We start from the raw sequence: 24,557 nt of genomic DNA, 5'->3' as shown, positions 1-24,557 counted from the left end.
CATGATAAAAGAGCTTTAGAAAACGTATTTCAAAGTCCTGGTATCAGTGCAGTTGGCCTAATCAGGTGAAAACAAAACACTTGATTGTTTTCATTAAGATACTTGGTAAAAATTATATTACAATCAAATCAGCATTTGTGGTGAGAAATTGTTATTTGGTAATATTTTGCCAGCTGTATTCACTGAAGACCGTTTAATCTCTTACTTTGTGTATTAGATTAGCCCTGATTACAGGGGGTTAGTAAATATTTTAAACAAGTAACGAAACAGTAAGAATGTGGTGCAAACAAAGTCAACTTTTGGCCAGTCTTTCCCTGCAAGACCTGGTATCTGCCTGTTTGGCAACTCAATGTTACTAAATAGGATTTGACAGACAAAGAGCAGCAATGGGGATTCAACTGTTGAAGGAGATATTTGCATAGCATACCCGTATCTAAGTGTTTTTTTTAGAGGAGGTCTCCTTGTCTGGGTTATGGTCCAGACATCTTTGAGCCTTAGTTCTGAACCACCCCAATGTCTGCACTCCTCAGACTGCTGGCCTTGAGTGTATGTTTTCTGCAGGAGTTTTGTGACAGAGAAGATGCATCCTTGCTATTCAGAATTCTTTAGAGTAAACTGACCTTTTAACAGGACTCTTTTAAGCCAGGTAGATGGGGATTCAGCATTATGAATCAGACCTGGAACAGCCCCATCTTTTATTAATATAATGTCTCTTGATTTACTGCAGGAAGCCACTGAAATGATTAAGTGTACCAGAAGTCTGCATAAAATGCCTGGGTGACCTCCAAAGCACTATAAGAAGTATCAAAGAAAAATTTTAAAACCTGAATCATAAACTGGCCTGGGTTGAAAAGGGCCACAATGATCATCTAGTTTCAACATCCCTGCTATGTGCAGGGTCACCAGACCAGGTTGCCCAGAGCCACATCCAGCCTGGCCTTGAATGCCTCCAGGGATGGGGCATCCACAGCCTCCTTGGGCAACCTGTTCCAGTGCATCATCACCCTCTGGGTGAAAAACTTCTTCCTAATATCTAACCTAAACCTCCCCTGTCTCGGTTTAAGACCATTCCCCTTTGTCTTATCACTATCCACCCTTGTAAACAGCCGTTCCCCCTCCTGTTTATATGCTCCCTTCAAATACTGGAAGACCACAATGAGGTCTTCCCAGAGCCTTCTCTTCTCCAAGCTAAACAAGCCCAGTTCCCTCAACCTTTCTCCATAGGAGAAGTGCTCCAGCCCACTGATCATCTTAGTGGCCCTCCTCTGGACCCTCTCCAGGAGCCCCATGTCCTTCTTGTACTGGGGGCCCCAGGCCTGGACGCAGTACTCCAGATGGGAGGATTCGTGGGGGACAAGGTGATTGCTATTAGGTATGAGTGAAGGATTACACTCTTATTAGAGGCAGCCACTACCTGTTGGCAGAGCAGTAGCAACCTGACTCTACTCTGATTCCTGTTTTGGCCTCAGTTTCTCTGCTCTCTGAGATAAGACCCAAATCCTGCCTTGGCCTTCTCCATCTTCAGTGTTGCAAAAGATGCAGCCCTCAACTTGCTGCAGAGCAAGAGATGGGAGAGACGGGGTGCTTGTTTGCATGGTGGAGCCAGGGTAGTATATTTGACAGTATAGGAAGGAGTATGCTCTCACCAGGCTGCTGAAGAGGAAGAACTGAAGAGAGGTAAGTGTTTAAATGGCAGAATGGAGGCACAGAGTGGATGGTTACTGCAGAGAGCATCTGCAGCACAGAGCTGACCTTCAGGAGGAGGCCCCAGGCCTGAGAACTGTCCTCTGTATATGCCAAGTTCAGGGCATCCGCAAAGTCAACAGCAGCCACAGGGGTCATTGCCATATTTCTGGGCAGAAAGAGGTGTACGTGCACTGTGTGGCACGTGCAGCATAAATCAAGAAATTCTGGGTGATGTTGAATCTGCTGAGTATATACTGTGAGGTTAATCCCTGTGTGAGCAGTAGGTGTTTATTCAGAAGCATCAGACATTGAGCAGCCTGGACAGCATCACAAATCCTCGCATTCTGCCTGGAGACAACTTTTAACTAGAAAGAGGGGAAAAATGAATGCACAGTGGGTCTAACTGAGGCAGTTAGCGTGAAGGTTTACATGGGGGCTTCCACCCACCTGACCTACTTTGTGGAGCACCAGCGGCAGCTTCTCTTCTGAAGTAAACAGCATGATACCGTCCATGCATGTTTGAGTAGGATGTGTATTTCTTTTGGCTGGAAGAGAGGAAGGTACAGTTGTCAAGCCCAGATGGAGGCTTTGAAATATGCATGATCGTGGCAGCTGTGTGTGGGAAGAATGACTTGAAGTGTGTTGAGGAGGAGGAGGCTTGTTTACTGTGTTACTGTCTTCATGGAGCTGCAGATCTGAATGGAGGGAGAAATATGAGGAAAGCGTTTCATGACCCTGGCTTATTGCTTTACTTGTCCAGGACAATTTTTTCTTGAATATTACTATTCATTATTTGTTTAAAAATTTGTAAAGGGTCAGGGAGTTGCAGTGGAGGAGTCTGCAAAAAATGTGTTGTGAATATTTCTTCCGTCCCCAAGCCTCACTAATAATGGTCCTGTTTTCCTATATCAGGCCCTTGCATGTGAGGGTTTCTTCTTGAAAGCAGGGATGAGATTGTTGTATGCATTCTGCAGAGAGGAATGTTTCTGGTTGTCTTTTTGATTTTGTATATGCCCATATTATCAGTGTATTTTGTGGTCTGCAGCTATGTAACACTCAAGCCTCTGTGTGACATGCATTCGTGTGCAGTGCTGCTGGCATATAGACGAGGGGCCATGCAGTGCAGCTCACCAGCTCACTTGGGGGAAAGGAGGGTGGTTGTGGGCAGACCAGGGAGTCCTCCCAGCCATGCACTGCCTACACAGTCTGCCAGTTGGTTCTCAGATGTCTGTGTTCATGCAAGAGGAGAGCAGGGTTGGGCTGGGTACACTTCTGTCCCTGCTCATGAACACAGGCAGCCACCACTGCAGCCTCTGAGAGATCCCAGGAACAGGGATCCTGCTTTCACAGCTGATGAGGGTATTGCCTTGTTTGAGGAAAAAAAGCAATGCCAGCTGTAGCCCAAAGGTTTTGAGTGATAAAGGCAGAATACTGCTAACTGCTCTTGCGATTATATAAGAAGGAAAGGAGGACAAAAGTCCAATAAAAAGTAGTGTGCCGGCATGCTGAAGTGGAACATGTGTCAAGTCAATACACAAACTCTTTGGGTTTTTATAGTTTTTTTTTAGATTTATGTTTTCTGTTTACAATTTTTGATCATCTCATTAATTAACACCTTTCTTTGGGGACAGTAAGGATTTATGGCTTACTCTTTTTCTTAAAAGGATTTTTTCAAGCACATTTTATAATGAGTACATTTTTTGCATTCCCATACCAGAGCATGAAATTAATCTTTCCTGAATAATTTCCAAGTATCTCCTTCGGCTGTGTGGCCTAAAAAGGTCTTTGACTTAATTAAAGAGAATCGGTCTAAAAAGAAAGATGCAAAATCATGTGCTGGAATATGTTAGGATATCAAAAAGGATCAAGTGAACCCTAGTAATAAGTTTTAGAATAATGGAGTAAGGTTTGGTGTCATCTGCTTCACTCTGCTGTAGGCCATGACTCATACTGCGTCCCCAGCATTGAAGACTGCCTTCCACTTGACACCAGGATAAGGTCATGTATCTGTTTCCGCAGGACTGCAGTTAAGCATAGTAGATAGCTTCCAGATACACTTAATTTTGGGAGTAGCTGCTATTTTAACATCTAATCATACGACAGCAGCTTTCAAATTTTTATCATTTGAAAATCTATATCCTAAATGATTTATCCGATTTGAGCTTTAAGCTTCATCTGACCCAGTTCCATGATGAACACCCTTCCTTCCCTCTTTTCTGGCAAATCTGTAGACCAAGCATGCTTCAGACCTTTTACAACTCACCAAGTTAATTGGTGCATTTTCTGAAGAACCTCAGCAGCAAAAGGAAGCAATATCAAGATTTGTACTTAACATGACTTGTCCACAATTTTTTTTTGTCTTGTCTCAACCGTGACACAGGTCAACAATGTCAAGAGCCAAAGTTGGCTGTCATCAAATGCTTCATATGACCATTTCTTCCTGTACTCAAGAGTAGGAAATTGCATAAATATCTAAAAGCCATTTTTTCTGAAGTCATAAAAGACAATATTCACTTTGAATTAATCAAAGTATAGAACCATCAAAAAGGGAAATTTACAAGTGTTTGTTTCTGTATTGGACAAACACAACATCTTTACAACACTTCAAACAGAAGATGTTGCTGCAAATGGAGTGTGAAAAAATTATCAGCCTAATTAGTAGTAAACAATCATGGCAGCAAAATAATTTTAGGTGTTTATATTCTTGATTAATCATAGTCCAGATTTTCTTCTGACAATTTTACTTTGGAAACTACGCTAGATTTATTGTTCTTTTCTCTTACACATGAGTAGAGAATTTAGCTTTGTTAGTGCATTCTTCATCCCATTTTCAGGCCTCTGGATTGCATTGTCTTATCTTCATTTAGTATGTAGATGTAAGTAAGTTTGAACATATAAGAGAATAGAACATTAGACTGATGATTAGATTGGATGAAGGCTCTTTCTCACATGAAGCAGATACCAATTAGAAATACATGTTTAATCTCTTAAATAGACAAACTGAAACATGAAGCAGATTCTTAGATTTGTAAGAGTTGCCAGGGTCTGTAACTATGCTCTGTTACCACCTGAAAATTATTTTTTTCCGTGGTAGACTTACCATGTTGGCATACCTTTATCAGCAGGAGGAGAAAGCAAATGGTGCTTATTTGGGACTGTGTATATTTCAGTATGGCCTTTCAAAGATGTCTTTAAAGGAGGCAGGTATTCAAATCTTGACAAATCTATTCCAACTGTCTTCTGTCAAGGTCAAAAGGATTATTCAACTAGTCTAATGTAGTCAGGAGTTTTTATTGTCTTCTTGTTCCTGAATCTTCTGTATTTTCACATCTCATCACAATTTGTAAACTGTGTGCTCAGTTTATCTGTAAAATGTGACAATAAAATTAGCTACTGTTGCTTCATTGGAAAATGTCATCAAGTATAACAAACGGTAATTTACCAGTGTTTTGTACCTTGTATTATGATGTGTAGTGGGTTTCATTTTCAGTTTCTTTTGAAGTCTAAACTGTAAATGTTAAAGGGATCTGTACTTTGCTGTAACACTTAACCATCTGTAAATTTGTTTCACAGTTTCTTCCAATAAACCAGAAATACAATACTGTATAACTGTCTTAAATATATTTTTATCTTAATTTGTAGGATATGGCACCAGTATATATCTTATAAAAATATATAATGGTATAAAATATATACTGTATATATATTGTATATACTGTATACATAATATGTATGTATATATATATAAAATATATATTATATATATACCAGGATATATTTTATCAAATGTTCTGAACGTCAATGAAAAAATAAGGACAACAAAATAAATTTCACATGATAGGGCATATAAGACTTGGTTATGGATCTTCAGAGTGACTCATTTGAAAATACATTGTGTAGACTTTGCATATTCATTTAATAATAACAAATATGATTAGAAAAAGTGGGATATTTCAAAAGCTTTGCTGCAATTAAAGTTAGACACCCACTGACATCAGTGGAGTAGATAGCTTGAGGAAGATTGCATGTTCATGAGATCCCACTCAGAACGTGCTGCAGAGCCGAAGAGAGGAGGAAATGTAACAGAATGTATATTGAGAATGTGAATAAATGCTGTTTTGAAATAGCATGTGTGTTAGGATATGTGGGCCATGACTTTTTATCAGGGAAGAGAGAGTAGACCAGTTCCTCCCTACTGCAGTCTCCATGTTCTTATTCTGTTTTCTGCTTGAATGTATCTTTGCAGACCATGACATATGTGATTAGGGTGCTGTAACTGGCATTCATATTCAGGATCCTTTCTCTGTTATTTAATTTTAATGAACAACTATGAAGAATGACAGACTTCTTTTGAGACTAGTCAATTTTTGAAATGTACATCTCTAAGGTGACTAATATCCCAAGACAAAGTGAAGCTTTGATTTCAGCCATTACCAGCAACAAAAAAAACTGCTTGACTACAAGTTCACATACATATCCCGTTCTTGTCTCTTGCATTTTCATTGACAAATGACTCCACAAAGTGAAAAGAAAACATTTCTGTCCTCCTTTGTTAGCATCTTGTCTAGACTGCACACAGGTGCCAAAAACCTATGGAAATTCAAGTCCATAGAACATTCTATAGGTTGATAAGCACTTTTGTGGTATGCCAGTAACTCTTGGAAAGGCTGGCTGTAGAACTTCAATAATGTTTTTTCAAGAAAATACGTAAGTGCTGCATTTCATTGCAAATTTGCCTGCTGTAGGGGGCCCACGTTGCAGGGATGCTGGACTCAATGATCTCTGGAGTTCCCTTCTAGCACCTACGATTCTGTGATTCTGAGTTGTCTGACAGATAATTAAGTGAAGAATTTCTTATAGGTAAGTGACTTTTCTTAATCAACAAATGTTTGATCTTGGTAAAAGTTGAATTGATATCAGTTTGCTTCTGGCATCAGGGCTTAGAAAGATCCAGAACAACATACCAAGATGAAGACTTCAGCAAAGAATGTGTGGCATCACCTTAATGTGAACCAGAAGTTGGACACAGGATATAGGAATTCCTTATAAGACTGGAAAATAGCAGAGTGTAAAATTACATGCAAAAGACAAAACAATTGGTTTAAATATCTTTTGGTTTCATGGAGATAGAAGCATATTTTGGGCAGGCACAAGAGAAGTGAGAGATCAACTTGTGATTATATTTGAAAAAATGGAACAGAAGCTTTTAAAGGCAGTACTGGTGTGTTACTGTGTGAACAGTCAGAGAACATACTGACCTGTTTGACAGTAAATGGCAATGGAGCAGCCAGCTGCTTGTCTTTGCTCTGAGTGTCAGTGACAGAAACATGCTGAAACATGCAAAACTGCTTGTCTTAAACCTGATGGGTGAATTGAGCCTAGCTAGTTTTTGCTGCCATTGTAGTCATAGAATGATCTCAAGTTTTGTTATTATTGTTTCTGTATAAGTATACGATCAGATGCTACCTGGTGCATGTTAGTAATAACCCATTATACAAATGTTAGCTCAAATCCTCAGTCGATGCAAGTCCCCTAATTTTTTTCCCCCAAATGGTGTAATGTTTTATGTTGTTCACCGGCAGAGTACAGACCAAGTACCTTTGCTGTAGTGTCTGCACCTGTGTCCTCATATGAAGTTTAAACTAATAATGACAGTAGGAAGTCAGTAAATAGTATAGAAACTTCAGAATCATTAAAGATGCCATGATCAGATATGGTCATTCAAGACATACATTTGTGTTTTTCTTGTAGAGAAGAAATTTCACAGTCTTTGGCATGACTAAGGACTTTCCCTGATGAGTGTCCTGATTTGATGCCATCATAGCATCCTTCTGGTTGGAGGGGAACCCAGGTCATCTAGTCAAGTCCCTTCTTCAGGTTATATTTTGGCACTGGCCCAAGTTTCCTAAGGTGTTGTCAAGCTGCATGCTGACTAACAGGTTGAAAACCTCCATTCTTCAATATGTTAATGCTCTTCTACAATTACACATCCATCTCTTTCTGTTGTGTTTTAGAACTGCTCAATCATGTTATCTGTTAAAAATATCAGTGTTGATAATCCTGATTCTTGGTCAGGTGATAATGTGGCATGCGTGCTCATAATCTGTCATCTACCCTGATAGTGTATTTTTTGATTCATTTATGTGCATGGACAACACATCCAAGCTTTTCAGTAGTTCTTGCAATATGTAGCTAGCGTTTGTGCTACTGAGTGTTTTAAGAGGAGCCACACCACTATTATGCAGACACTGAAGTTTACAGGTATACTATTCCAGCTTTGTTATAGAATGGTCACCGATAGGGAATTTCTTAGTCTTGAATCTCACAGCTCTCTCTGCTCTGAATAAATGTGTTGATCTGTAAGAAAAATCTTTAATAACAGAGCTCTGAGAAAGATTACTATTAAGAAGAATGAAAAAATGAAGAATGTAGAAGCACATTTTATAGTTTCTAAGGACTGAACTGGTTTTGTGTTTTTCTTTTTTTTAAATATAGCCAGCACTTGGTCCCAGATTTATGATTTTCTGTTGTGTTTTTAAAACTCTCTAGCTTGATAGACATTTTACAGTATACAATTGATTTATATTTCCAGGTCATATACACTGAAACCATTAACTAGGCTGGTTTATGACAGTTCCACATAGTTTCCTCTTCTTGTGCAACATTTAGAATTGTATATATAAGACAGAGATTAGAAAGTAGGTCATCTCTTTGATCCCTTAGCAGATTCTAGTTTCTCTAAAAGAAGAGGTGGTAAAGGTAGGATAATACCAAAGAGAAGATCCCCATCTGAAGCTGACCATCCTTACATCTACAAGGAAAATAAATACAAATTGGCTAAGTTGTTTGAATTGAGGACAAAGCTAAAGTGAAGCACCTGAGATCCTTTCTGATTCTTGTTTTGATTTCTTCAGATGTGGTTTACAGAGTCAAAAGCCCCTTTTACGATGTCTTCATCTAAAGTCTGAAAACATGGGAAATATGAACTCTTAAAAAACCCCACAAAATACAGATGAGGAGAATGTCAGTAGAGAGATGTTTTTATGCTGTAACACCATGTTAATACCATGATACATGATGATTGTTTTTTTAAAAAAACTAAAGACACAATATGGAAATTGTTATGTGATGGTTTACCTTTTAGCATATTTTCAATCATATTTAGCACGTGATAGAAAAAACATGGCTAATATATGTGGCTTTCCTTTCTGCTGTTGCTTTTTTGTTCTTGCTTTTCAAATTGACTATGTAGCAATGTGCTCACCTTATCTTTGCATGAATACAGATGCTATAAACACCTGGTTTATAGTTTTATATTAATGATAATCGTATTGCATTATTATACTATATCATATTTTGCTTTTAAATTAAATACATATTTTATCAAAATCCATACCTGGATCAAAGCTGCCTGTGTAAAAGAAATTCTTTCCTATAGCAACAGAACGTGCTTTCATTTTATGCGTGCATATGTGCAGGTTAACACGTGGATGTCAAGCCTTTTATAAATCAAAGCAGTATTTAATTTATATTTCCCTCCAAAAGATTAACTAATATAATTTTATATGAAAAAAAACAATGGTATTTTAATGTGGAGCCAATGTATATTTTCTGGGTTATTGTTTTGTTTCAGTGTTCTCCTATCAAAAGGCAATGCTTTCCAACCTTTATTAGATTTACTATATTTGTTGTAGATTTTATTACAGTTTTTTTAATGGGCTTATTAACTCGTATTAAACCACTTAAACGCCATCGGTTTTCTAACTTGGATGTTTTGGAAGCAGATATAAGCAATACCTTCACTGAGGTAAATAAAATTTCATGGGCCTCATAAAAACAGTTACAGTGCTGTAACTGTTACTGTACTTAGTACTTTGCTCCTTGAAATGTAATACTAATTTTGATCCCCCTGTGGACGCACATGCTCCCTACATACACAAAGAAAACAATTTCTCATGCAACTGTTCCTTGTATAAGTGGTAAAGTATTGCTTTTGCAAAGTTGGCATCACATTTATTAACTAAGTGCGTTTAACAAACAGAACAATTAACAAATCTGATTTATATAATCCATATAGTCATATCACAATTTTATCTGTTGTCAAAACTTTTGTGAAGTGGATAGAAGACACTCTTGAGCTATGATGGAGAGGACCTTTGAAGTCAAAAGGCTAAGCACCCAGCCAGTTTGTAATGCACTGAGACATTATCTGTTTTGACAGTATTCGTGGTTAAGTAGGCTGACTCTTGCAGTACCTAACTGTGTTTATAATTAGAAGTGGAGAAGTCAAAGAGTCTGGTCTTGACAGCAGAATAATACAGAGTTTTGTACACGGCCAGAGCTCACCCATGCCTCTTCCCTTAAGGAGAATGGGAAGAACAAGGTAAATTGATTGAGTCTTGAAGTTGAAGACATCTGATATGTGTGTTGCTTATGTTTTCAGGAATACCTTAAGAAATATTATATACGAATTCTGCAGTGAGATCAAGAGGTTTTCCCCTAGGCAGAGTATTTTAAAAGCAGAATGATTGAACATTCTCAGAGAGCTGTGCTAGAAGAGTGTCTCTGTTCCATTTGCGTATTCTGTGGAGAAGGAGGATGAGACAGAAGAAAGCAGTCCTGATTTCTGGTTTCTATTTCTTGCTTCAGCCAAAGTTAAAGCTTTTTAGCAATTATATTTCCCATGTGGAATGTGAACTAAGGACTGGGACCCCAGCATAAGCCACAAAGACATCTGTGGACTCTATCTTACATTGGCACACTTTAGCAGAAAGGATGGACTTTCTAGACTCTGGCATGGTCAGTAATGTTTGTCTTTTTGAAACAGGAATTATAATTTAAGTTCATTTTGGGTTGAAATGGGTGCATAGAAGATGCATCTCTTAGTACATAATGTTCTTTTAGAGTTGCATAAAAGTTGATATCAACAGCACTGGAATTTGCCTGGAAGCTAGCATTGCCAGGCAGTTGAGGGAAGGGATAGTCCCACTCTGCTCTGTACTGTTCAGCCTGACCTCGAGCACTGGGTGCAGGTTTGAGGTACAACAATATATGAAGGACACAGAACTATCAGAAAATGTAAGAGAGAGATATGAAGACAGTGAAGGTTCTGGAGTGCAAGGTGTATGAGGCGCAGCTGAGGTCCCTGGGTTTGTGAAGGCTCATGGTGGCCTGCAGCTCTTTGTGGGAGGAGTGGACTGGCAGCGCTGAGCTCTGCTCTCTGGTGACAGAGAGCTGTGTGGAGCTGTATCAGGAGAGGGTCTGGTTGGGTGTTAGGAAAATGTTCTTCACCAGAGGGTGATGGGCATGGAACAGGCTGCCCAGGGCAGTGGGCACAGCCCGAAGCTGATGGACTTCAAGGGGCATTTAGGCAATGCTCTCAGACATAGGGTTTGGATTTTGGGTGGTCTTGTGTGGAGCCGAGGGTTGGATGTGATGATCCTTGTGCATCTTTGCCAACTCAGGATATTCCGCAATTCTGTGATTTGTCTTTTCCATCCACTGTTACAGATCTGGTTTTTGAAAATTCAGTTTTGTGCTCCTCTCTTATAAGTTCCACAGTCAGGATCCAGGTGTCAGAATACCCTGTGCAGCATCATACCTTCTGGATACAGGCCACTCTAAGTCTTCCTAAACACAGGAGGAGGAGGTCCACAGAATTGTTCTCAGGCAGTGTTCAGGGGGGACTCATCTTGGCTGAGTGTATAGCACTTGGCCCTGCTTTTATAGCAGGAGAGCTTCGGGGTTGGGATCCATGCTCAGACCATATCATGTCAAGTTTGTAATGTGTCCCAGAGCCAGGATTCCAGGCTGATCAGCTGATCAACAGCTAGAGGATGAATACAACCCAGCCTTGCTCTAAGTCAGATCTGAACATCTCAGATCAGTTTCTTTGATTAGGGACTGTTGTGTGCAAGTTTTGTGTTTGCATGTTTACTGGTCATCTGAACACGGAAAGTGCTTAGTCCATGCCATTGGTGTCTGTGTGTGGTGCTGTAATGGATAATGGCTGTATTATAAATAAATGGACATTGCCCCAACCCACCAATATATATGAACTTTATCTGTGTAACCAGCAATTTTGTGTTGTGATGAGGGGGCAGGATCTTGGAATGTGCTTATTTAGTGGATATTTTGGGAAAGTAGCTTGTATTCTGTAAGTCAAAATTATGGGTACCTTACATAAAGTCTGACAGTGATGCCAGATGTATTTACTTGGACAAATGTCCTTATGCTTTGGGCTAATGCTTTAAATCTGATTGTGACTTAATTTCTGACAGAGGTTCTTCTGGTCCATGCTACGCAAACACTGGTGCATGTGTAAAGGATTTAAGCGGATATTATGTATGAGATAACACTACTGTGTAAATGCTGTCACTGCTGGGGACAGTGTGGCCAATTGTTGTCCCAGTGGTGACAGGAGACTCCACTGCATTTGCCCCTGCAACAGCTGTGCTCCCACGTCACCACTCCAGTACATGCATGACTATTGACTAGCTGAAATCATCTCTGCTGCATGCAGGAATTGCCCCATCCAGTGTAGAACTTGTACAAGCACACAAGTAGTGCCTGATGGCCCATCAGTTCCTGCATGAGCACAGAGCCGGGGCCGCCTGGGCTGTTCCAGTGCTGCTGCAACTCCCTGGCTCCCCAGCCCTGTCACGTCATCCCTCATCTGTCAGACACGCTGGACTGGGGCTCCATCGATCCCCTGACCTCTGGCGGGGCCAATGTGGGCTCTGCTCATTATCTCCTCTTGCAGAATTTGTCTGGGGAGTTCCCGGGACTGCCCAGGGAGTTCTTTGGGTGACTCAGCTTGGAGTGTGTACAGCACAGCCCTTATCCCCAGCTGCATTGCGATTACAGCCGCAGTTCAGAGGGCACCACACCTATCTGCGGCGTGGAGTCATCGGTCATAGAGTGCTGAGAGGTTTAGTGGAAGATACGTGACACTTGTGCATTTCCTGATGGGATCTGCCCAGCTGACCAGTTGGCTGTGTCTCTACACAGGCACAGATAGATGCTGTTCTTTCTGTGCTGGACTCCAACATCTATAGGCTGGTGCTTTGCAACGTACTGCTCTGTGCCTCTTCTGCTACAAGGAATCCAAAACGCAGTCACTGTCCAAGCAAAGGTTTCTTTTCTGTAGTAATCCGCTGCTTTCTCTACTACCACAAGATATGTCATTTAGGCCTTTTGTTTCTCAGAGAAGGATAAGGGACAGCTTATTGTTAAAATTATGGCACTTACTGAGAAAGAAAAGTTTATCTTCTGATTATCAGTATGTGTACAATGACAGAGTGGACAGAATCTAAACTGGATAAATTTGGAACCTAGTGTGATGTCAGGTAGTTGATATAAAACAGCTAACTAAAATGTGCAGGGAGATGTGCTTTTAGACTTTTCTCCAGTTAATCCCTTATATTCCTTTTGAAAGTGAAATAAAAAGTAACAAACAAAATAAAAATAGTAATGTCCAAAAGATTACTTTGGAAACTGTTGATTAGAGTTAGATGGGGGGGGGGGGTGTACCTTCACCAGTGTGTAAGGCAAGACAGGGCTCCATGCCATCTGCTCATCAGGACCTTCCTCCAAAGACAGTCTGAAGGAAGCAGATGAGATGGCTCTGGATGGGATGACTGTGCTTCTTCTGTCCAGTGATACTGCAGGGATACTGTATGTTACGCTCAGTTTGCAGCCACTCACACTCACGCAGAGTAGAACAAGTGAAAGGAAAAATACAAAAGTTTTCTTCGGTGCTAACGTTGCTCAAAATCACTGTTTGTGCAAGCTCTTCAAAACTGTTTTATTTCTGAACTTGGTGACTCTTGTTGGTTGGCACAAGGATTAGATTATTTATCCATTAGAAAGCTTTGAAAGATACAGCAAGGCAAAAAAGGGTCTTAGTTATGACTAACATGATCTGTGTGAGGGGAAAAGTGAATTTATACAGCAGTCGTATGGCTTTGTATGGAGGGATAGAAACTGACCATGCTACTTCTCTAAGAAAGCCAGGAGTGCTTTCCTTGCATGCAGTGAAATAACTCTGTAATGTAAGTGGGAGTGCAGGCGCACAGAAAAAAGTGTGATCCAATGTCAGAGAGCTGCCTGGAGATCAGGGCTCCGAGTTCACTTCCCGCTCCCTGCCGGCTTGTTGCATGACACTGAGCAGCTCTGTGCCTCGCTTTCACCAATGGGCCATAGGGAAACAAATCCTTGATTTTCTTTGAGATTTATTCTTGCAATAGATAATGTGAGTGGGGAAGTACCATTATTCAGAGTTGACATGCCACACACCTAGTTAACACTCAACCTTCCTCTAATATTTAATTTTAATACAGTTAGTTTATGTCAGGGTTTTTCCCATGTTTTCATTAGAGATGTAAGATAATGAACGCTTCCTTTTTTTTCCCCATGAAGTGCTGCTCTTTATAACATATATTGCCTTGCTTGAAATGTTTTGTAAAGAATAGTCTCACTTATGAGGACAATACAGCAAGTTAGATAACCTTTCATTTAACCATGTGTTTCATAATTACTGTACAGGATTATGGCCTCTCTTTTTTTTTCTCCTAAGTGGAACTTGAATAACAGCACACTTTGCTGCAGTCTAAGCTGTTTTTCACGATGACTGACTTAATTTGTGTGTCACTGATAGTTTGGATGTATGAAGAGGTGGCATAATGTTTCCTTCCCATGTCTTCCCTAAGGAGAGGGAGAATGGTCTGAGACAGTATGACTTAATAGCCCACCTTGCTGGACTGCCATGAGGAGTCATTCATTATTGCTTTTGCAGTGCTCAGAAGGCAGAGGGATTAAAATCTTTTATTTCCTGCAGACATGCTAGGAGAGAGCTGAGGCTGCTGTGTCTCAGAAGACTGTAATGCCTTTTCCATTTACATTCCCAACTCTGAAACTACGTTGCTGAGATATATCAGTTATTGCCTTTTCTAGGTTCAGCAATTACCTTACTCATTAAAAAAGGAAAAATATAAGAAGCAGCCACTGTCATGCTTTAAAGATTCTATATATTTTTTTCAAATTTTGTCTGTCAAAATTGCTTCCCTCTAGTGGCTTTCAAACAGTATTTCTAAACATGAAAAAGTTGTTGCAGTGCTGAAGTTTATGAACTTTTAAGCAAGAAATTTCCTTGGGAAACTTCTGTACTTAATAAAATTTAATTTCTTTTGGGATTAGCTAACCCATAATGTTCTAGGGACTTTCCAGCCATCAGAAACCTTATCCTAAAGCTCAGTTTAGCACAGACAGCTGCAGAACAAGTCTTAGCGTCTCAGCTAGCTATCCCAAGCATTGTCTAGAGAGCTGCCATTCCTGCTGGTTGAGTGCAAGGCCGCTGCTGCAGAGACTGTACCCATCATGCTGAAATGTGTAAAAGTAGCATTTAAGCCAAAATAATGACATAGACTTCTGAGCAGTATAATCCTAATAAGATTAAGCTTTAGCAAAGAGAAACATAAAAGATATAACCTAATAGAATCATAATCTATTCTGAATAAACTGTATTAGACATGTTTGCTGAATTGATTACATAAGTTTAATAAAATTATACTGTCTTATAATCAGGATACAAAAAGTAGTAATGGCAGCTTTTCTATACACAATGCAAAAGAGTAAGGAACAAAATGGGGATTATTAGAAAATGAGTTCAGTCAAAACAATTTAAAATCAAAAGGATAAAAATAGAATAATAATTTCTTCAGTGCTGCTTCAATGAACTTGCTTCTTTGAGTGTATTAGTTAAAATCAAAATAAGATATTCAAGCATCTATAACTCAAAAGCATCCAGAAAAATGCCTATAGTTTTTAGAGGAAGAAGGAAAACATGAATTTAGAGAGGAATGACACAGCTGAAAGTAACACAGAAGATTTGAGAAAATTTAACTCTCTCTGAGCATTTAGTCAGATTTTTGTCGATACTACTTTATATGTTTGTCCATTTCATCTCTTCACCTGATAGTGGTAGCGGACTCCACGCTGTTAGCACTTCTGAGCAGATGGCAAATGGTCTCTCATGCTGTGATCACGTTGGAAATGTCATCTATGCAGCACAACTGAAATACAGTAGTACTTTAACATGGTTGTCTCGGTTGTTGTCCACTTGAGCAGCTTTTGTTGTTGTTGGGAGCACTGTAAAAAGTATATATATGTGTGCGTATGTGTTTGTGTGTGTGTATATATATTATATATATATATTTGCCTTTAAAAATTAAAGCCTTACCAAACAGTTCTGATACTTAACATATTTCACCTCGGTCTGTTGTAGTAAGGAATTATAAATGTCATTATAGAAATAGAAACGGTATTAAGGAGACTACTTGTAATATTGCAAGGAAGTCAGGAATCACATTAAGACAGAATGATCTGAGATATAACCTCTCCAAAGTGTTATAAGGTAAGGGTTTTTTCTCTGGGTAGGTGGAGAGAGAAAGGAAGTGGTGCATCCAGTATGACTGTATTATATTTCAATTTTGTTTTTATTTCATTGCTGGCAGTTGTGAATTCTAACACAGGCTGAAAGGCAGTGCTATAAAAATTACATTTTAAGGGCCCACATCTGTTTTGGTTTTCTAATTTCTTATTTAAGTTGCTCTAGTTTACAGAAAAAGTTGGTTTTTCTGTCTGTACAGATAAAAACACATCACGTGTTCCAAGAGGTAGAATTTTACAGTGTGTCTTTCTTCTTAGAAACACAAGGTCTCTTTAACTTAGCTGTGTCCCCTATTCCACAGTAGTTATTTAAGTACTTGGGCTTAAATGATGTAGTACCTATAAAAACTGGACCCCAGAGTTAAACAGGTTTATTTCCCATGCATAATGATTGCATTTCTTTTGTGTGCCTATAAAATCTCATTGGCTTAAAACCCTGTCCTTGAGCAATCCTGGTGGGCTTCAGAGGAAAACACTACAGGAGTTATGTGGAAAGTAAAGGATATTTAAAACAGTCCCCGAGCATGTATCATATGGTAAGGGATTGGGCATGTTTTATAAGCTCTGGTTCACACCATATGATTAAATCATGAAAATTAAGTTACATTTCCGAGTAAGGACTAGACTTCTTATGTGACATCCTGGTGACAGGAGCCCACCCCCAACTGAAGGCTGTAAAGGGAGACATGAGTCATTGTTTTGGATGAGGGCAATGCTAGATATTTATAACGTCGTCCATCAGTGTAAAATATGTGCACTTAGCAAATTTCTAATGGCTCTTCTGATAGGAGTAAGTACAGTGTTTTACTGGTCGAGTTAAAGTTCTAATTTATGTAAATAAAAGAGAAAGGAGAAAAACGTATTTCAAGATTTCTAACCATGAAGCAACTCAGAATAAAGTAGATAGCATTTGCATTTAGTATTCTCTTAACTGACTGTTTTTCTTCCCTTGTCCATTCCTTTTTGTCTGTATGCTCTGCATTTGGTTTCTCAGGCTAGCTTTTGATGGGCAGAGGCTACATTCTCTGTCCATGGGCCTTGACACTATTGAAATTTGCTCTGACAGACAAAACCAACACAGCCGTGGTGCTGGCATCAGTGTAGAAGGTTGCTCCCCAGATAGGAGGACTGACTGTCTGCCCCAGCCTCCATCAGTCAGTGAACTTCACAGAATCACAGAATTGCCAGGGTTGGAAGGGACCTCAAGGATCATGAATCTCCAACCCCCTGCCACATGCAGGGCCACCAACCTTCCCACCTAATGCTAGACCAGGCTGCCCAGGGCCCCATCCAATCTGACCTTGAACAGCTCCAGGGACAGGGCATCCACAACCTCTCTGGGCAGCCTGTTCCAGTACCTCACCACTCTCTCTGTAAAGAATTTCCCCTTCAATAGTGATGCTGTTCTTCTGTCTCTGGCCTCTAAAATGCGTCTTTTTTCCCACTCCTTGCAAAAAAAAAAAAGACTGTGCATAACTCCTAATGCTATTCCAAGGTGCACATGAATTTAACTAGTTGGAAATTTAATAATTAGACATCTTACACTGACCTGTATTTTAATAATTCAAATGCTGTTGCTTCTTACTTTTATGTCTAGATTTCATTTCATTCATTTCTTTCAGTTGTTTGCAAACATAATGATTTTCTTTTACTAATCTAAAGTCAGTGGCTTCTCCAACATGAAGGTTTAGCACTTGACTGCATACTGTCCATCATCTGCTTGCTATCAATACTAACAAAAGTATAGATAGGGGAAGAGAAGTGCCAAAACTAACAACAGCAGGACTGTGTGCAACAATGGGTGGCAGCAGACAAGTATCTGTAGCTTCATGCAGTCAAGAGTAGTAACAGATGTAACAAATAGCTGCAGCCTGTGACTTAGTCCTGCAAATGATGTGTTTTCAATCAAAGATACCCTGTTGCTATTTATTTACCTGGACTTGCTCAATGTATCACAACTTCAGATCATTGAGCTGCTTTCATAGGATGCAGGAATGCCTACTTGTGCTAGTGTACTGTCTGATATTCTACAATCCTAACCAAGCATGATATCAAAACAGAGTCCAGCCAGTTGTGCTTACGGTGGACATAGGGTTAAAATTTGACTTAAGTTACTTCAGTTTCTTGAAACAAAGTCATCCTGATTGCTGAATCATAATATATTTGCAAGTCAAGTAATAATGTCTAGAGGCTGGAGGAAAGAAAGCAAAAGTGGCACAAGGTGACAAGGAGATGCTTTGAGGCTGTAAATCGTAGTCATGTTGTTCAAAAAGGAAGTTAGACCATGTTTTATATATGCAGAATTGGAGAAAACTACAACATCCAGCAATTTGGTTGCTCAAGGTTGTCTTGTCAGGCTCTGTTCAGTGCCACCATGGGCTGACCTTCCCACCTGTCCTAGTCCCCAGAGAGGTGCCCAATGCCTGGGGCTGGAGCTGCCCCCTGTTGGCTCTGCAGCACTTGGCCCTGAGGTATCAGCCTTCAGTGATACAGTTTTCCTATAAATGGGTTATATCTGCAAACTCTTGAGGTCTTTCTTAATTACACTTTTATCTTAGCACTGGAAGCTTACCAGGGTAGGAAAGGTACTAATGTATGCATGCACACACACATGCCCATGTGCACTTTATGCACAGGCATGGGCATTTTTTCCATATTTTTTTGTTTCTTGCTGGTTTTTTGAGTGCTACTCACAGGTTTTATTCCGGCTGCCCTGGCTGTTTCACAGCTTACTCAGATGCTTTTTTTTCACAGAGTGGTACACAAAACATTTTGTAAGTGCTCGTGATCTTTAAAATGATTTGTTGGAGTGAATTCTTCATTGTCAAAAGCAGATAGAGCAAAAAATACCTATGAATTGTGTGTAATTCCACAGCCTTTTCCAGTTTTCCTACCACAAGGTCTAAGGAACGCTTCTGGTTGCAAGAGTTAGTGTGAAAGAGGATCTCAGTCCATGGGCAATGAAATCCTAGATTCAGTGAATTTAGTAGTTGTTTTCTGCCTTGCTAAGAATGGTGACAGAATCTCCATTGACCTTGGTTGTGCAGATTGTATCTGCACTGTGGAGTTCAACAGCATGGGGAGAAAGGAGTCTGCATGGCCTGAAGAAAGGTTTATGAGGAAATATATTTTCTGACACTGAGCCTCAGAGGTTGCCTCCAACAAGTTGGGGGAGTATCGGGAGGCTGTTTGCTATCCTTTGGTGAACATCTTGTGGAAAAACTGTCCTACTGAAGCAAACCTTCGTTTTCTTCAAGGAGACAGACACGTATGATGAGTTTGCTTGATTCTAATTATTCATAAGGTGCAATAAAATCAGTCTTTTCTGATACATAATCTGAACAGATCTCACTGTTTGAGAAGGTTTTTTGGTTGCTTGGTTTCATCTTCTATTCCTAGCTGTTTTCTCCTGCAGTATCTTAGCAATTTTTTTCTCTCCTTAGGGTTTTGTACTAAAATAACTGTAAATGGTCATTTTCACTACTTGCCATTGTGTATCAAAGCTTAAAGGTACTGTAGTATCGAGTATATTAGCATTTGCCCCTTCAGACTTCAGTGGAAAAAAAATGGAATGGAGAGAAAGTTAATATTTTGTACATTTTTCAATGATTTGCTTGTTTTACCATACTCTGTTTACAAGTTTCTGCCTCTATCACTGTTACATGGTGGAAGGAAGGTGTGGCTGCTTCCTGTCAAATCTGTATTTGTCATTTTCTAATGACTGTTTTCCTTCAACCTGTAGTTAGAGGTAAAAATTGGAATATATTTCCTCCAAAGCGCTGTTATGGCTTACATTTCCAAGAAAAAAAAAACTCACTTGTTTGCTTAACGTTTGGAACTGTTCCATGTATAGATTCACCACCTGCAGATTTTCAAAAGAAGGCCCTTGTTTTGAAAATATGATCCTAAATCTGAGGTAATGTCAGGGTAATTTGGAGAATATTGCTTGGAGAGAGTCTCTTCTCCCTTACTGTGAACTTTTCACATCTGTTTTGTAGCATTCAGACTGAGGAGCGTGGACTTTAAAAATTTGTTTCATACCATAAAGAACCAATAGCTGCATGCTACAATTTCTTTATGCCAGACCCACAAAGGATGTAAATTGTTACTGAATCTGGCTGTTCAGTTTATTCTCCTGAGACTCATGGAGCTCTGGCCATCCTCAGTCTAATCCCGAATGTTCATATTGTCAGACAAATTTTCTCGTACATTCTAGAAAGGGAGAAAAAAGTGTTTTAGTGCTTGTACATATGCAATTTGTGCAAATAAGTGGGAAATGTTCCTCCCTGAACGCTACAGGCTCTGAATGTACAGTTCTCAATAAATATATAATTTTCTCTTTTCTATATGCATTTTTTGGTAGTCTTTTTGTAGAATAGTTTATTTTGTAACTACTTTCTGAAGTGTTTGGGTACTGTCTTTCCCTTTAGGAATTTTCAGTTATTCTCCATGATATCATTATATTTTCCCTTGAAACAGAGTGTTTGTAAGAGGATAATGGGGAGAGAAGCTGTTCAGTTTATGATTGATTAGTGGATGTACAATTTCAATTCCCTCAGAAAGTGGGTGTGTGGTTGTTTGAGTCTGTGTTACTTTGTAGAGAGACCATTTCGGGGAATCATAGTTAGAGCTGCAAACAATCTATTAGTCACTCGTCCAAGCCCAGCCAGCGTAATACTGTTCCCTGCAGTACATTATTGAATGTTTTGTCCAATATCAGTTTGAATGACTCAAGCAATGAGGCTTCCACCACTTCCTCTGAGAAACTATTTCATGGTCTGGTAGAACTCCCTGTTAGGAATTATTTCCTGGTACTCAGCCTAAACTGCTTTACACCCAGATTGATCTCATTATTGTTAGGTATACTTTTTTTTTCCAGTCCTATCCCAAATCTTTTTCCTTCTTTCACGCTCTTTAGCGAATAGTAGATGGTATAATCTCTCCTCTTATTCAAGCAAATACATAATCAGTGCTTCTATTCCTTCTCTCCAAATAGGCCATCTGTCTGATAGAAAACAGGGCTGAATATGGCAAGATTTTTTTCTACTAAGTGCTTCTTTCAAGTAAATAATATGAAAAAGTGCGTAAGGAGTTTGTGCCATTATGTAGCTCCAGGGATCCCCAACTTTTATTTACAGTGTTTTTCAGGAATTATGTAGAAGTTGGTAACTTTTTCAGACAGTCATTTGAAGTAGTACCTTTTTCTAGCCGAATATTCAGGTCCAACATTAGTAGTCTGTCACATTTCATCGCTTCAGGGAATGTTTTGTAATGTTGCTGGTCTATGCTCTGTGCTATTTATCAAGCAAATTATATGGAGCTACAGCAGGGGAAGGGAGGGCAATGGCAGCAGAATTACAAGCAGCTCCTTTATTATGCTGATGACAGGATATTTAGGGGCTATTTGAATGTCTGTCGTTCACAGCTTTACAGCCAGAATTTACAAGTATTTGGGTTATATGAGGTTCGTTGAGGAAGGGAATGTACTTTAATCCATCCAACCATTACACTTCTGTGGATTTCTTTCTAGTAGCCAACATCTGTTTGGTATTTCCTTCCTTCCTCTCTCCTTCTTTCCTCCCCTGTTCCAAATTAGTGTCCTCTGTCCTGAGGTGTTTTCTTACAGTACTTACTGTAGTCTAAATTCTGCAGATACCTGCACTTAATAAATTTTATTTTTCACAATCTGGACATGTGCTATTTGTATTTCTTACTGATGGCCTGCTTCTTACTATGAGGCTCCCAGTTAGATGAACACTTACGTTTAAAATGAGACTTTCAAACTAGTACTCCAGGCTTGTTTTGAAAAACATCTAGTATGTATTTTAAGCATATGTGTATGTTATTTGATGAATCACATTGCAGTTTGGTAACCAAGCCCATGTTTTGTATTTTTTTTACCTGAGATTTCCCAGTGCATGGGGGTTTGTGTCCTGGGCTCCAAGCTCATGGAGCAAACAATCTTTGTGCACTTTTTTCTGAACTGTACTAAAAAAGATGAGCAAGTTGGTCTGTCCTCAGACAGAAGCATTCCTAAGCTAACTTATTACCACTTTACTGAGTTAATTGGGGAAGAAAAACAGTGATCAAGCTAAGACAAACCAAGTTTGTACCAAATTCGTGAGTTCAGGTGCTTAAATTTAACAATTCAACACCAGAGACTATCTTGTAATATTGCACACAAATGCGTAAACACACAAAAAGGAGAAGGATGGGTAAATGGCAGTCTGCCATCATGAAAAGAGAGCTTAAATAACTCCTACAACTTGCTTGTTCTGTCAGTTGTTAGCTGAAGTGCAGCAATGGATTTGCCAGCACCTGTGATGGGGGCTAAGTCTCCCCAGGAGGCCTTTTCCATCTGGGGCAGGGAGAATCCCAGATACAGCCCTGCTGTGGGAGAAAGAATCAGTCTTCTTTTTTTTTTTAATTTGTTTTCACAGGGAATGTTTCTCACATTTTCCACCTCTGAGATGAGCACCATGACTTTGAGGCCTAGTTTTATGGAGTAATGTAGGGGCTGTGGTTGTAGTTCAGTCGCCTGGCAGGTGGCACGTGTCTGAATTGCAAGTGGGAATGTCACCACTGAAACAGTCCTTCCATTGGCACAGGTTTCCCCAGAAGCAGAATCAAGGAATCCTAGGGATTGGAAAGGACCTCTGGAGATCATTTAGTCCAGCTCTCCTGCTAAAGCAAATTTACTATAGCAGGTTAGACAGGAAACCATCCAGGCAGGTTTTGAATATCTGCAGAAAAGGAGACTTTACAACTTGTTCCAGTTCTCTGTCACCCTCAAAGTAAAGAAGTTTTTTCTCATATTAAGATAATTTTCCACAGGAAATTTGTGCCCATTGTCCCTTGTTCTGTCGTTGGGCATTAATGAAAAGAGCCCATCCACTTGACACCTGCCTTTTAGATATAAGCATGGATAAGATCCCCTTTCAGTCTTCACCTACATGAGCTGAACAGTCCCAGGTATCTCAGCCTTTTCTCATAATAGAGATGTTCCAGGCCTTTAGTCATCTTTGTAGCCCTCCACTAAACTCCCTCCAGTAGGTCCCTCCTTTTCTTGGACTGGGGGGCCCAGAACTGGACACATGAAAAGTAAGGTATACATAGAGCAATGACAGGGTCTTCTGGCCGAGGTAATGGACTTGAAACTCAACACCCACAAATCAAGTTTCTTTTTATCTTACTAACTCTCTAATTAGTGTGTTTTCCCCTCACTGTCATCCTCCTCATAGCATTTATTTCAGTGCTCTCAGGACATGTATCTTTTGGACAAACAGTCAGAAAACTAGCTTCAGTTAATACAGACCTACCCAGATAACTTCCAGTCTGGAATCTCAAGCTGGTTTTATGTTTTATGTGAACAAATTCTATTCATACTGAATCACTGCTCACCACCTTGGTTCTGAGGCAGTATTCCTCACCTGCGCTTCCATTGCCACTTCTCTCTGCTGAAGTCTGGTGTTTCCACTGCTCAAGAGTGGTTTCTTTTTTTCTTGCAGGTTATCCAGGCTGTCTTCTTTGGGATCTGCGTATTGACAGACCTTTCCAGTCTTCTCACTAAAGGAAATGACAGTCAAGAGCAAGAAAGGCAGCTGAAAAAACTCATTTCCCTCCGTGACTGGATGATGGCTGTTCTGGCTTTCCCCATTGGAGTGGTAAGTGCAGTGTTAATCTGCATGTGTTCACAGTCTGGATGGTTGCTGATTTTCTTCTAGCTGGAAGGCTTTTGCACCTGTTCACGTGAGACTATGGACGAAGAGAAACATGATAAACATGATTATACAACTCTGTGCGTCACTGCTATAAGATATCACCAGTATTTCTGAAACCAGATGATAGAAGCCATTTCAGATGTGAATTTTACCAGCAAGATCTTAAGTGAGAGCCTGGGCTTTTTCTGCACCGTGTGCGGTAGTAGTAAGGAAGGCGCCGACATGTTTTATTCTGTAACTACCTGACTGGAGCTCAGTCTGTATGTTGTTCTGTCATGGAGAAGCTAAAATTTAGGTTGATCCTTGTTAAACCTATGGGAGATTCAGAGTTGACAGAAGAAATTGGGTAGGAAAAAAAGGAATTAGTAATGTAAAAAAACCACACAAGGTACAGAATAATATGTTTTTTAGTGCCATTTTCAAAAGAAAATATTACTCTTTGGATCTCTTTCTGCTCCACTGGGACGTCGACCTCACTTTGAGAGCAAAAGATGCTCAGTGTCAGGAAGTCTCTGATACCATTCACTGATAACAACTGAAAATCCAGAATTTCATATGTTTTTACGTCAAAGTGTGACTCTCACAGGTTATTTCTAAATTTAGGCTGCCTAAAAGTATTACTTTTACTCTCATTTGGGATGAAACTTGATTTCTGATTTTTAATTTCAACGTTCAGTAGTTTGAAATACATTCAGTATTTAT

At 39.7% G+C, this 24,557-nt stretch overlaps 1 protein-coding gene across 1 annotated transcript in view; it reads left to right on the top strand.

Moving 5' to 3' along the window:
• AIG1 (androgen induced 1) overlaps positions 1–24,557 on the top strand; it is a 118,881-nt gene that overhangs the window by 11,602 nt on the left and 82,722 nt on the right. The window contains exon 2 of the mRNA XM_031611297.2: positions 23,643–23,798. Coding sequence (XP_031467157.1) covers positions 23,643–23,798 — 156 coding nt within the window. The remainder of the gene's footprint in view (positions 1–23,642; positions 23,799–24,557) is intronic.

Source organism: Phasianus colchicus, chromosome 2 (genome assembly GCF_987193195.1).
Source record: "Phasianus colchicus chromosome 2, bPhaCol1.hap1.1, whole genome shotgun sequence".
NCBI classification, from domain to species: domain Eukaryota; kingdom Metazoa; phylum Chordata; class Aves; order Galliformes; family Phasianidae; genus Phasianus; species Phasianus colchicus.
This window is presented reverse-complemented; position numbering and strand designations above follow the sequence as displayed.